General features: G+C 38.1%; 1 protein-coding gene across 1 annotated transcript; it reads right to left on the bottom strand.

Annotated features, from left to right (window-relative positions):
- Window positions 1-10,364: 10,364 nt before the first annotated feature.
- LOC141825168 (ethylene-responsive transcription factor CRF2-like) lies at window positions 10,365-11,923 on the bottom strand. The gene is made up of 2 exons (XM_074712551.1): window positions 11,766-11,923; window positions 10,365-11,630 (listed from the first exon to the last, which is right to left on the bottom strand). Exon 2 carries the CDS (start codon window positions 11,567-11,569, stop codon window positions 10,601-10,603), a length of 969 nt encoding a protein of 322 aa, XP_074568652.1. The 5' UTR covers window positions 11,570-11,630; window positions 11,766-11,923; the 3' UTR covers window positions 10,365-10,600.
- Between the last annotated feature and the right edge of the window lie 1,669 nt (window positions 11,924-13,592).

The following is a 13,592-nucleotide window of genomic DNA, read 5'->3' as shown; positions in this document are numbered from 1 at the left end:
TTGTTCCTTGTGCATTCATCTCATCTAGTGCATTCGAAATTCAAAAAGCCTACGAGAAAGTTCGCTGATCTTGAAATTTGAAGTGCTACTATTTCGAGACGCAATCACCAAGTTAAGAGCCTTGCATTTTACTAACTAATCTAGATAACTTATCAGTCAAACACACACATTTTTCAAACCAGGGGCGGCTCAAGCCTCCTGAAGGCCCTAGGTGAAATTTTTTTAAAATGATTGTTATTATTTTAAAAAATTTTCTCTCACTCTTTTTATTCAGATTTGAGATCGACAATAGTGGGTTAAAATTTTTTTTAAAATAAATTTTTTATATAAAATTAATTTTTCTAGATTTTTGAGATGCAAATTTATTAATTAAAATTTCATATTCAAGTTTTAATAATAAACTTTTTTCAATTGATAATATTGCTAAATTATTTAAACATAGTTGAACGTAAATAAGACTTTAATATTTCAATTATATTATTTTCTAAGTTTTGATTTTTAATATTAATAATAAATTTATCAAGTGCACCTTTTTGAGATTGATTAAATTCTTCTATTTTTCTTTTTTTCTCATGCGTTTAGTATATCCAGAATCATATTTTTTAGCTGGCATATTTACATTTAAATAATAATAATAAAAATATAAGTCCCTACTATTTTATGGAAATAAAAATATTTTAAAATTAAATAATAATAAAATCTAATTTATGTGTTATAATTTTAATCTGATGATATTTTAAAGTTTGACAAATGACCTGTGAAATTTGAAACTAGAATTATTATATTGATAAAATTTCATCGTAATTAAAATATGAGAGTAATTTAGTAAATAAAAATGAAATATTCAGAATAAAAAAATTTAAAAATTTAGAATAAAGATGAAATATGAAGATAAATCACAGATGACATAACAAGTCTGAAATTTTTAATTTTTTCTAATGTGAACTGTCAAAATTACAAGTTTACAACAGAAATCATTGATAAAAAAATTAACAGAAGCATAAAAAAGAAGATTTGATAGAGAAATGAGGAATGTGATACCTTTAGGTCTTAAGATCATCGAAAAATCTGTAACAAAGGATCTTAATTCTGATCGTTCCTCTCCTTACACCCCTTGTGATGACCTCGAAAATGTCTTGAGGAGAGAAAACAAGCTATCAAACGAGTAAACTGTTTGAAGTTGGGCAAAATAGGTTATTAGATTAATAAGGAAGAAAGAAGAGGAATATAAAGAAACTAATAAATTAGAGTTTTGAGAATTGAGAAATATTAAATATATTGGAATCATGCCAAAATCTTTACGAAATCCAATGACCATGCCAAATCTTTACAAAATCCAATAAAGATATTTTAATAATTTTTTATTCTCTCAAAAAAAAATATATATATATATATATAATAATTGATATATTAAAAATTTGGGCTCCAATAAAATTGGATGACATATGCCTAAAGCCGGCCCTATTTCAAACATATCATTCAACCAATTCGGCCACATATTAACCTTTATCAATCAAAAATTTACCATTGCAAAGTGTCTCAAATTACTAGAATTTCTCATGCCAAGAGACTCCTCGTCTCTAGAACTTTACTTATTGCCTAGCCTCATCATGAGGATTTCAACTTATCCAACCTCACTACTAGGATTTCTTATGACCCAGCCTCACTACTAGGATTTTCACTTGTCCAACCTCACTATCAAGATTTCCACTTACCCAACGTTCACTCCTCTAAGACTTCCACACCTACTTAGAGTTCACTCGTTTAAAACTTCCACACTTACCTAAAGTTCACTCCTCTAAAACCTTCATGTTTATCTAGAGTTCATTCTTCTAAGACTTCCATACTTGTCAAGTATCTAGTCACCTTTGACCTACCTAGACTTCCTTACACGTGCCTAATCTTAGTTGTCAGGACTTCCTATCAACCAAGTATCTCTAGGACTTCAACACTACATCTACAACCACTTAACATATTGCTCAAACATCAAAATCTTAGACCATGGTCAACCTTGACCAGTTGATATTCAACCATAACTTAGGGTTAATTGCATCAACAGACTTGACTTTAGATGTGGTGAAAGTTAGGGGAGCCAATCAATTAGTATATGAGATCCAATTGACTATTGGATGAGAAAATCATACCCCAAGTTTATTGGATTTATGGCTTGACCAATAGCTAATGATTGTCGATTAGTTTACTAGTTGCTAAAAAATTGAATACCTATGTTTGAAATTTATGATTTGACTAGACTAGTAATTAAGACTTGACTAGTTGTGGAATACCACAAGTTATTTTTCTTCAGGTATTATGGAGTGGAACAGTTGACTAATGATTAAGATTATTTAGCAAGCGAATAGAAGGCTTGCTAGTCGACTGACCCAATCAATTGAGGTTCATTTGGCTACAAATAGAGGGTTTTCTAGTTGACTAAAATAATTGACTCAATATTGATCAATTTATTAATGGAGATTTAATCGATTGATGCTACAATGATCGATTCAAACTCATCAAGGCTCAATGTTAGGATTTAGATTAAATATTATGGATCAATGGTTGAAAAACACTCAATTGATGGTTATAACATCAACAAAATAGTAGGATTTGAGGAGAATGTTATAAAAGGAGTTCGAGTGGCTATACAATACATCAAATGCAAACAATGCTCACCCTATCATTCTTTTGAGCTCTATTGGAAAGGTTCTTTGTCTCTATATTATAAATCACATTTGTTGAATTTTAAGAGATTTTTCTACCTTTGGTGCTATTGAGAAGGAGAAAAGATAGAGGTTCTCAAGAGTAATCCATCTAGCAGATCATAAGTCATTGACTAGAAGTCTACGAGCCATTGAACCACATTAAACTACCTGTGTATTCTAGTATGCTTTATATTTTGTTTCCTTGTTATTTTCACTGCATTTTTTCTTATAGAACACTAACATCGGAGGAAATGATATTCACCACCCCCTCTACAACCACACTAACACAATCCAACAAGAGAACCCAAGGGAACCACACCCCTGATATTGAAAGGTAAGGTCTACACTATTTGCTTTGCATGCAACGCTACCCTTAATCAATCAACTAATTTTACCCTTAATGAATTGGGTCATCAACTTTAACTCACAAACACTCATTTCTTGATCGAGTCCATGCCTTAGTTAAAGTTTACTTGAAACCTAAAATACAAGTCACACATAGACTTTTATAACTCACTAAGAGTTTACCAACCAAAAGGCTTCAACTCCATGTCTTCCTCATCTTCAAAGAGTCTCACCTTTGGGAATTCTTCATCTACTAGAAGTTTAACCTCTAGGATTTCTTTGTCTACCAGAAGTCTCACCTTTAAATAGGGATACAAATGAACCAAATGCTCATGAGTAAGTTTAATGTTTAGCTTAATAAGAGTTTGTTTACATTCATTCAATATATACAACATCAATTAAATGAATAAGTTTGAACAACTTATTAAATTAAATGAGCAAGCTTGAATACATATGTTTTCATCTTATTAAGTGAATTATTCATGAACAATTTTCACGAACAATGTCCATGAACAAAGTTTATGAGTTGTGTCTATCAATAAAGTTCTTATTAAACTTATAAATAGACAAAGAAGTTCTCAAATGAATAAACAAACTTGTAATATAAAACTCACTAACCAATTAAAGCATAAAAATATAAAAGTTTCAAATAATTAAACAAGATCAAATTAAGAGTTTGATAATAATTAAATGAACCAAGCTTAAGTCAAGCTTCAATAAAGCTTAAGGTCATAAAAAAAACAAACTAATTTCAATGACTTGGCTCATTTTAGACTTGACTTTGCTTAGTTTGAGTACCTTATCAAATAAGCTTGAATAGTACAAAACTGGGCTCTGTTTGGCTTGTTTACTATTCTATATATCTTCAAAAAAATTTCATTTGCTAAGAATTTAATGTTGGTGCAAGGAGCACTAATCTGTCTGTAGAGTTTCGATATTTGATAATATATCTAGGTCTGGTCAATTTGACCAAGGGTTGATCCAAATAGAACCTGATATTTGGATGTGAGTGAAGTCTAGTCAAGTCAGTTTGACCAGAAGACTAGTGAGAAACCCTAGTTAGTTGGACCAGACAAGAAAGTCCTAATCAGGTTGACCAGGCAACGAAAGTTCTAGTTGGAGGCTAGGCAGGAGAAGTCCTAGTTGAAGGCTAGGAGAAGTCCGGTGAGTGAAGTTGGGCAGGAAGTCCTAATTGGTGGTTAGGCAAGGAAAAATCCAAGCAGGTCAAGGGTGATCGGACGTTTGGTAGGTGAGAAGTCTACCTATAGAAGTGATTAGTTCTAATTGGAGGTTAGACAAAGGAAAGTCCAAATAGGTCAAGGGTGATCGGATGTTTAGATAGGTGGAAAGTCTACCTATGGAAGTGACTAGTCTTAATTGGGAATTAGGTATGGGTAAACCTAGTAGGTTAAACCTACAGGGTAAGGCTTAGATAAGTCTAGTAGGTTAGACGGACTACAGGTAGACTTAGATTATTTGTTTGTTTGTATGCTAATCTTATAGGAACCAAAAGCTGAAAGCAAGACTGAAGAAACATAAGAGGAGCAAACCGAAGCAGCCGAATTAAGTCCGATGTCAACTCAGGTCAAATCTGAGTTGATTGGATTTGAACGCCCAAATGTTATTCCAAGTACCGGACAATCCAAGCGCCCTTGGATGGTCCAAACGCTCAGATAAGGAAGAATAGACCCCGATAGATCGATAAAGAATCAGGATAGGATTGGTCCGGGTGCCAGGATAAGAATCCAGGCACCGGAAGCGTCTATATAAGGAGCCTCAATGTGGAGCACCAGCACAACTCTAATTCTTCATACTCTTCATCCTACAGTGCTATTGAATGCAAATGGAGCTAAGCTCGTGTGATTGGGGAAGCTCCAAGAAGGGTGTGTTACGCTCATGACTTTCGGATCGACCTCTACACAATTGTTTGGTTACTTTCTTTTTAGTCTTACATTTTGTATTTCATTATTAGTATTATTGGACTGTAAGACGGGTTTCTCCGTCTCTGAAAAAGTTCGAAAAGGAGACTATTAGTGGATAGGCGTCTTCCCATGCATAGGCCTTGGACGTACTAACCCTGGGGGGTTAAGAACCAAGTAAAATTCACATGTCCCTGTCTCTTTATCTAATTCCGCTGCTAGTCTCTGTTAGTAAGAAAGAATGAACGACGAGTGCTATTCATCCCCCCTCTAGCACGCCCATCGGTCCTACACTTTACTTTGGATCTTCCTCGTTTGTTGGTATTTGGTCATTCTTGCCCTATCGAGACTTCTAATTGTTAAGAATTTGATCATTTTTGACTTATTTAGGCTTTCCATCCATTAAGTATCTAGTTACTCTTGATCTACTTGAACTTTTCCTCTGCTAACACCTATTGCACTTCTCCGATTACAAATAATATGATCAACTTTGGTATACTTGGACTTTATTCATCCACTACATTTGCAATAACTTGTCACCTATCCCACAGTTAATAAACTTGATTAGTAAAATATTCATGTAATCAAACCTTTTGTCATAACACATCAAAACTACTTAGTTAATCTTAGTCACTTGTGTAGGACCATTGCGTGCAAGAGAGGGGGGTGAATCTCAATCGTTTTTTTCGCTTTCGTTTATTCGTTCTTTCTATCAAGAGTGTTAATGGCAGTAGAATATAAAATAGAAAGAACAAGGGACACATGTGATTTACTTGTTTCCTAACTTTCTAGGATTGGTACTCTAAGCCCAATGTACGAGAGGTGTTTGCCTAATAGTGTTCTCCTTAAACTTTTTCAGAGGCAGAGAAATCCATCTTACAGTTCAATACAAGCACAAGGATATAAGATGAAGTACAAACAACTTGTAAGTTAATACAAACAAACTCTTGTGAGCTGATCCAAAAGTTTTGAGCATAGCACACCCTTATTAAAACTTTTCCAGTAGCACGAGCAGAGTTTTGTTGCTTTCTTTTCAAGCACTGGGAGGAGTAATGATGTAGAAGTCGTTATCCTGAAAGTGCTACTTGATGTTCCTTATAAAGACCCTTTTAGGTGCCCATATCCCTTTCTAGGTGCCTTGGCTCGATCCAATCTGATCTACAACCTCTGGTCTTTATCTTCATCGAGATTTATCCTGGTTTGGGCGCTTGGAACTAAATTTGGACACCTAGACTGTCCGAGCGCTTGGAACTAGATCAGAGTGTCCGAAGTCGGTTCAACTCAGTTCACCCCGAGTCAACTTTGGTTCCCTCCAGGCTTAATTTGATTGTGTCTGTTTGCTTCTGTCTACTTCCTTAGTTTTGCTTTCAGCTCTAGGTTCTTACAAGACATGCATACAATAAACAAGCAAGCAACCTAAGCTTTAACTGTAGTCTGTCTGACCTACTAGGCTTTTCTAAGCCTTACCCTATAAGTCTAACCTACTAGGTTTCTCTACATATGGGTCACTCTTCTAGGATTTTCTTTTGCCAAGCATCTGGTCATCCTTGACTTGCTTGGACTTACCCTTGCCTAATCTCCAATTAGGACTAATCACTCGGTAGACTTCCCACCTGTCAAACATTTAGTCCTCTAAATTTGCTTGGACTTTTCCTTGCATAACCTTCAATTAGGACTAGTCACTCGGTAAACTTTTCATCGCCAAGCATTCAGTCACCCTTGACTTGCTTGGACTTCTGCTCAACCTCACTCACTCGACCCCCAGGGCTTTCCTTTCGATGTTTGATCTTCGTTGACCCATCGACTTGCTAGATGTCTGGTCCACTAACTCGCTTAGACTTTCTAGCTTGGTGTCTCTAATCCCGCTAAGACTCCCTTGCCTAACCTCCCATTAAGACTTATCTTACCTAACCTCCAACTAGGACTTGTCTTGCCTTGCCTACAGCTATGACTTTTCTCTTTGCCTAACCATCTGTTAGGATTTTCCTTGCTAGTCATCTGGTCAACTATGACCTGACTAGTCTTCACTCATATCCAAACATCAAGTCACGTTTGGATCAAACTTGGTCAAACTGACTAGACACAAATACATTGTCAAACATTGAAATCCTAAGGGCTCATTGCACCAAAACCTAGAGTTCGATTGCACAACCAATCTTCCCTAAACTATTTACTTGAACTCAACCACTTGTAACATGATTGCACCAATATTACTACATTTGTAATGATTTTTATATTTATAAAAAATATGATCATCTATTCACCCACTCCTCTAGTTGATTGTCATTAATCTTAAAATAACATCCCATTATAATTGTTCATTTACATAAATGAAATTAATCTTTAATTAACAATCGTGTTAATATTGAAATTAAAAATTCATATATTGTTACAATATTAATAATTGATTTGAAAGGGATGTATGATCAGATGAGAACTAATATGTGCATGCTAATATTCCTATGTTCTTGTGTATGTGCATTACAAATATTATAGATCTTCTACTGCATTTAAAATCATCATAGATGCTAAATCATCTTCTACTGGAATACCCCAAAAAAAATGATCTAAAAGCTTCATCATGAGATTGAATTTGCCTGAGCTCAATTAGATTCTAATAGGAGAAAGAAGTCGTCCATAAAAAATAGATGAGATAGAGTTGGACCCACTTTCCATCCTAAACTTCTTTCATTGACCCTTCTCTATGTCCTAGTAAATTTAAATGGCTTGTGATAGCTAGGCATAATAATAAAAAGGTAAGGCGAAGGAGGGCACGTCTGTTGAATGCCTTTAGATTTTCTATATTCACTTGTAGCTAATTTGTCATTCCATAAGACTACAAAAGGACGCAGAAATTCTAGAGATTTACTTATGAGTATACTATGCAAGAACGGAGCAACAATTAAGATTCTCAATATTAAATATAGGTTGTCTGTATCCCCTGATACAACTATGTCTCTTGCGACCATATATTTGACAAAGAGAAGTCCCAATACAGCTGTATTTGATCAACCACAGAAGTCCAGTAGCCAACACGGTCAAGTCGTGCTTCTCAACGTGGTTGTATTTAGTCAACCGATGACATCCAGCAGCCGACACGGTCAGGCCATGCTTCCCAACACGGCTGTGTTCAGTCAACCGTGTTCGCCTAGCTAGCAACCCATGTTGGTGCAATCGATCTCCAGGATTTTGATGTTTGTTTGACAACATGGTTATGGTCAAGGTTGACCTAGTCAAGTCAAGGTTGACGAGATGACTAACAAGGATAAAGTCCAGTCAGGTCAAGGTTGATCGGATGACTAACAAAAGAAAAGTTCAAGAAAATCAAGGATGATGAATGATTGCAAGAGGAAAAATCCTAAGTAAATGAACCTTGGGTAGTGAGAAGTCTTGGAGGGGTGAACTCCAAGCAAGAGGAAAACCCCTAAGGAAGTGAACCTTAGGTAATGAGAAGTCTTAGAGAAGTGAACTCCAAGTAAAAGGAAAAAATCTTAAGGGAGTGAACCTTAGATAGTGAGAAATCTTGGAGGAGTGAACTCTAAACAAGAGAAAAATCTTAAGGGAGTGAACCTTAGGTAGAGAAAAGACTTAGAGGAATGAACTCCAAGCAAGTGTGATAGGTTGACCAGATCAACCTATTTGGTCGACCAAAGTATAATATTACTAACACTGTTTTACTTTACTACTATTATTATTGTACTAATTTGTGTTATAGAAAAATCTTAGTGGATCAGATCGGTCGAACACTAAGCAGAAGAAGTCCAAACAAGTCAGGTAGATAAGATATTTAATAGGTAAGCTCCAAGAGTAGAGTGGAAAGGATGAGCCATCTTTATGGCGATAAATTTATGTGTCGATCCGACTAAGGGTCAGATTAGGATTCTAAAGTTGAGATTAGACAATTAGATTACTGTCAAAATCATATCATATTGTATATCTGCTAATTTAGTTTTGTAGGAGTCCAGACGATCGTACCTATTCTAGGTGACTGGAGGTCTAGGCGACCATACCTCTACCAAGTGACCAGAGGTCCAAGTGACCTATCTCTTCCAGGTGACCAATGGTCTAGGCAATCATACAGTTTTAGGTGACTTGAGGGGAATTGATTTCCAAATCAGTAGCCAAATTTCAAATTGACAAAGCCAAGCTAGAGTCGCCCAAAAGGAATCTATGAACAAGGAGACTACTAGAGGGTCGAATTTCTAAATCAGCAAGGTGAATTTTCAAATCAGGGTGTCTAGGCGACCTGAGAGCACCTATAAAAGCAGGCTCAAATACTAAGTGCACACGTGGAGCCATCTCACTAGAGGGCCGAATTTCTAAATCAGAAGGCACATGTGGAGTCTAGGCGACCTGAGAGCACCTATAAAAGCAGGCTCAAATGCCAAGGTAGGTCATCAATTTTCGTATTCAACTACTCGATCTCTGTGCTAATCCTATCTTTCGAGCAAGTTGTGTGAATCTCCGATAACCTACATCAAGCATCATCATATTGTTGTCGGTATTCTTTCTTTCATTGCATTCTATTAGGAGTATTGTAAAGTTGTTACAATCTCCTACATTTTTATAATCGTCTCCTCCTTTCTGAAGGTTCGTCAAAAGGAGGATTTTAGTGAGTTGCCCATCAGGTAATCCAGGATTGGATTATGGGTCTTAGAGTAGCACAATCCTACAAAGATTGTGAACTCAGTAAAAAACTTATGTTCTAAATTATTTTTTTCATTGTGATTTTTGATTTTGAAATAGTTTTAAAAGAAAAGTTTTAAATGAGATTCACCCCTCCTCCTCTTGTCTCTTTCAATCCAACCCATACGATCAAGCCGTGCTTGCCAACATGACCATGACATAGTGGTGACATCCTGAACTTGGAAGGCATTGTGATAGAGAGAATCCTGAGTTTTAAAAGATCATAATTTTTAACTCGGATTAAACCACAAGATCTATAACCTATCAAATCAAACCTCATTTAAAAATTTACAAATGGTTACTTGGTGTAACCCGTAACAACTCAATTATAGGTCAAAAAAATATCATTTAAAACTTTTCAAATGCTTCAAATTATTAAAATTATTTTCTTCTTTTGTTAATTAGATGATGTTAGAGGATGATTATTATATTTTATTTTGAATCAATTTATTTGGTTAAATCTCACACAATGCAACGGAAACCTCACACAATGGTTTGACAAGCTTGTCTGTAGTGATTCACAAATGATAGGCTTTCTCGAGATCCACTTTGAGCGCCATGAAATTTGACCTGGTACCAACTCTTCGGCTATTACGATGTTCGTCTGTGATCTTTTGGCCTCTTTTTCCAGATTTAGTTAATTCATTATGTGTTTCAGTCTGTACATGATTGGATTCGGTGGTGTTAGTTAAGGAGGGTTGTTGGATTCCTCACAAATGTGGATTGAATTCTGAAAATTACAGAACCATCAATGGCGTATCAGAATATCTTCAAAGCAGTTAAAACCATTTATCCTCCATTCCTCTGAAATCGCCATTAACGCGCTTGCGGTTGAACTCCATTTTTGCGATGAAAGAAAAGAACACGAATACAAAAAGGGAAGGAAGGGAACGGGACAAAAAAGAAAAGCTTGATTCTGTTTCTCCTCGCCGCCGCTGCAAAACTGGCCGATTAATCGGCGACGGTGAATAAATCGCCGATGTCCTGAAAATAGTCGTCGGAATTTTGCCACGTGGGCAAGCCCAGATGGAGGTCGGAGCTGAGGAAGCCGGGGATGAACTCCTCGGCTATGAACCTCGTGTGAGCCGAGTCGTCGTCCTCGAAGAGACTCGGCTCCGCAGCGCCAAAGTCGAGGAAATCGTCGTGTAGTGCCTCTTCTTCTACCGGTAAAATGCCGGTGAGCTGCCACGGTAAGCTAATCCCAGCCTCGTCGGAGTCCGCTGCTGGAGGGGGAGAGCTCGGCCTTTTGTTGAGCTCCAGGGCTGGCCAGAAGCTGCGGAGGACCGAGGTGGGAGAGGATAGGTTGCGCGAGTCGTCGCCGGAGTCATATCCGCCGGAGACACAAGTGAGGTTGCTGCTGGAGAGGCACTTCTTCGGAGGCAGCGACGGCGGGTGAGCAGGACGAGTCGCAGAGGCGGCTGGCGGCTGCCGGGAGAAGTTGGTGGCGGCGTCAGGGCCGCGGAGCTGGATGGCGGCCGAGTCGTACACCTTGGCCGCCTCCTCGGCGGTGTCGTACGTGCCGAGCCACACCCGCACCCGCCGCCGCGGGTCTCGAATCTCGGCCGCGTACTTTCCCCACGGCCTCCGCCGGACGCCGCGGAACCTGCAACGCGCCGTCCCATCGCCAACGCCACCACCGGCACGCGAAGCGGTCGCCGCCTTTCGCTTACTGGCCGGCCTGCTCTTGCCGGCGGCCTCCGGGCGGCGCTCAAGGCGGATCTCCTGGACATAACGACGGACGCCCACAGCCTCGTCGTCCTCAGAGTCAGTGGCGTCGTTGTCGACGCAGAAGATTCTTACAGTGCGCGTCTGGGCGGCGCCGCATTTCCGGCTCTTGGAGCGCGACGGCAGAGTACTCTTGGCAGTCACCTCGACGTGCTCCGTCCACTCTACAGGAACCATATGCATGGCAACATCCATCTCTCTGCTTTAATTCCTCTCTTCTACTCTGTTACATCCGCTACCTTTCCTTGCTTCCTTCCTGCAAACCATCCATCAAAGAACACTAACAAATGCTAACGAACAGTAAAGAACTCGACCAGAAAGCGCAAAAGCAAGTACAAGAAGGGAGAATGGAACGTATGCTGTAATCGAACTTGCTTCCAACAAGAATTACCTGAAAAAGTAGGGAGCAGAGGGATGGAAGAAGGGACTAGGAAGTACAAGTACGAGGGTTTTAGGGAGGGATTAGCGAGCTAGGTTAGCTGAAAAGGCAAGAAGAGCAGGGGCGGCGGTGAAGACACAGGCACAGAAAGAGAGAAGACCGTAGTAGCTAGTACAAGTACTATATAACTAGATGTCAGATAGGTGGTGGTGGAGGAGGAGGAGGAGCAGCAGCAGCAACGGTGGCGGCCCGGAGCTCGCACAGCTGCTCTATGCGGCTGTTAACAGCAGCAGCAGAGCGAGAAAGAGGGCGGAGCGAAGAAGATAACGCGAGTGAAGCAGCGAGTGTGGGCGTTGGTCTGTTTTATAGGACCCACCGATATCACGGTCAGTCACTCCGCCACCGTTACGTTACGTTACGTTACGTTACGTTACAACAACCCTCGTCGCACTCTGCTGCATCGGCAGCAGAAACAAACCTACACCTACCCGTCTTTTTACCCTTCACCCCCAAAGTTAATTATTCCCTCCATTAATTAGATCGAGACACCGGCGACGCACCGGCGACGCTGAATCGCAGTACGACAGACACCGAGCCGCCGCATTCGGGTGATGGTAACGTCGACGGTACCCAACTAACCATTTGTCCGCGGGCTTGGAGCCCACACATCATCATTTTCTAATTAATTTTTATTTTTTGAAATTTTAAATTAAAATTCGAATTGGGGGATACTAAACGGAGAGTATAATTATAAAGGAGGATTTGATTCTGTTTGAGTGTGTGGTGGACCTTTTTTGACCGACGGCTTTTCGTCTTTTGGGGTTCAATGAAAGAATGAATAATCCGTCAGCGTGTGGAATTGGGAAAGGGTTGGGGTCCTCGAGCCTTTTCGTCGCCGTGCTCATTATATTTCTCGATGAGCACCAAAAGCATTGACTATTTTCAATCACGCCCTTTCAATTTCTGTCATAAAGTGGAGCACGCGCGGCGCGGGGACGAAAAAAAAAATGGGAGGAAAATGAAAATTTTACACTTTATATATATATATATATATACCCATGCGACCCGTGTGCGACACCTCTGATCGCCGCCAGGGTCGGCTCTTGGCCTAGTGGCCTATGCCTAGGACCCCAATTTCCTAGGGGCCCATTTTTTTAAAAATTTTAATTATTATATATCTATATATTTTGAAAGAATAATAAATTTTTAAAATATCTTTATTGGATTTTAGAGAGGTCATTAGATTTTGTAGAGATTTGACATTTATTGAATTTCATAAAGATTTTGGTATGATTGCAATATATTTAATATTTCTCATTACTCAAAATTATAATTTATTAGTTTCTTTATATTCCTCTCCTTCCTTCCTTATTAATCTAATAATCTATTTTGCCCAACTTCAAACATTTTACTTATTTGATAGCTTATTTTCTTTTCTCAAGACATTTCTGAGATCATCACAAGGGGTGCAAGGAGAGAAACGATTTTTTATTATAAATTTTTCAATGATCTTAAAATTTAAAGGTATCGTCTTCCTCATTTCCCTATCAATTTTTTTTTATGTTTTTGTTAATTTCTTATTTTTTATTAATGATTCATATTGTAAACTTATAATCTTATCAGTTCACATTAGAAATTTATGATTTATCTTCATATTTCATCTTTATTCTGAATAGTTCATCTTTATTCTTAAAATTTTAGATTTTTTTTATTCTGTTTACTAAATTACTCTCATATTTTAATTATGATAAAATTTTATCAATATAATAATTCTAATTTCACATTTCACATATCATTTATCAAACTTTGAAATATCATCAGAATAAAATTATAAGACAT

Source organism: Curcuma longa, chromosome 3 (assembly GCF_044706935.1).
Source record: "Curcuma longa cultivar G26 ecotype Majalengka, Jawa Barat chromosome 3, ITB_CL_G26_1.1, whole genome shotgun sequence".
In the NCBI taxonomy this organism is placed as follows: Eukaryota; Viridiplantae; Streptophyta; class Magnoliopsida; order Zingiberales; family Zingiberaceae; genus Curcuma; species Curcuma longa.
The sequence above is the reverse complement of the archived record's forward strand: the minus strand, read 5'-3'. Positions and strand labels throughout refer to the sequence as shown.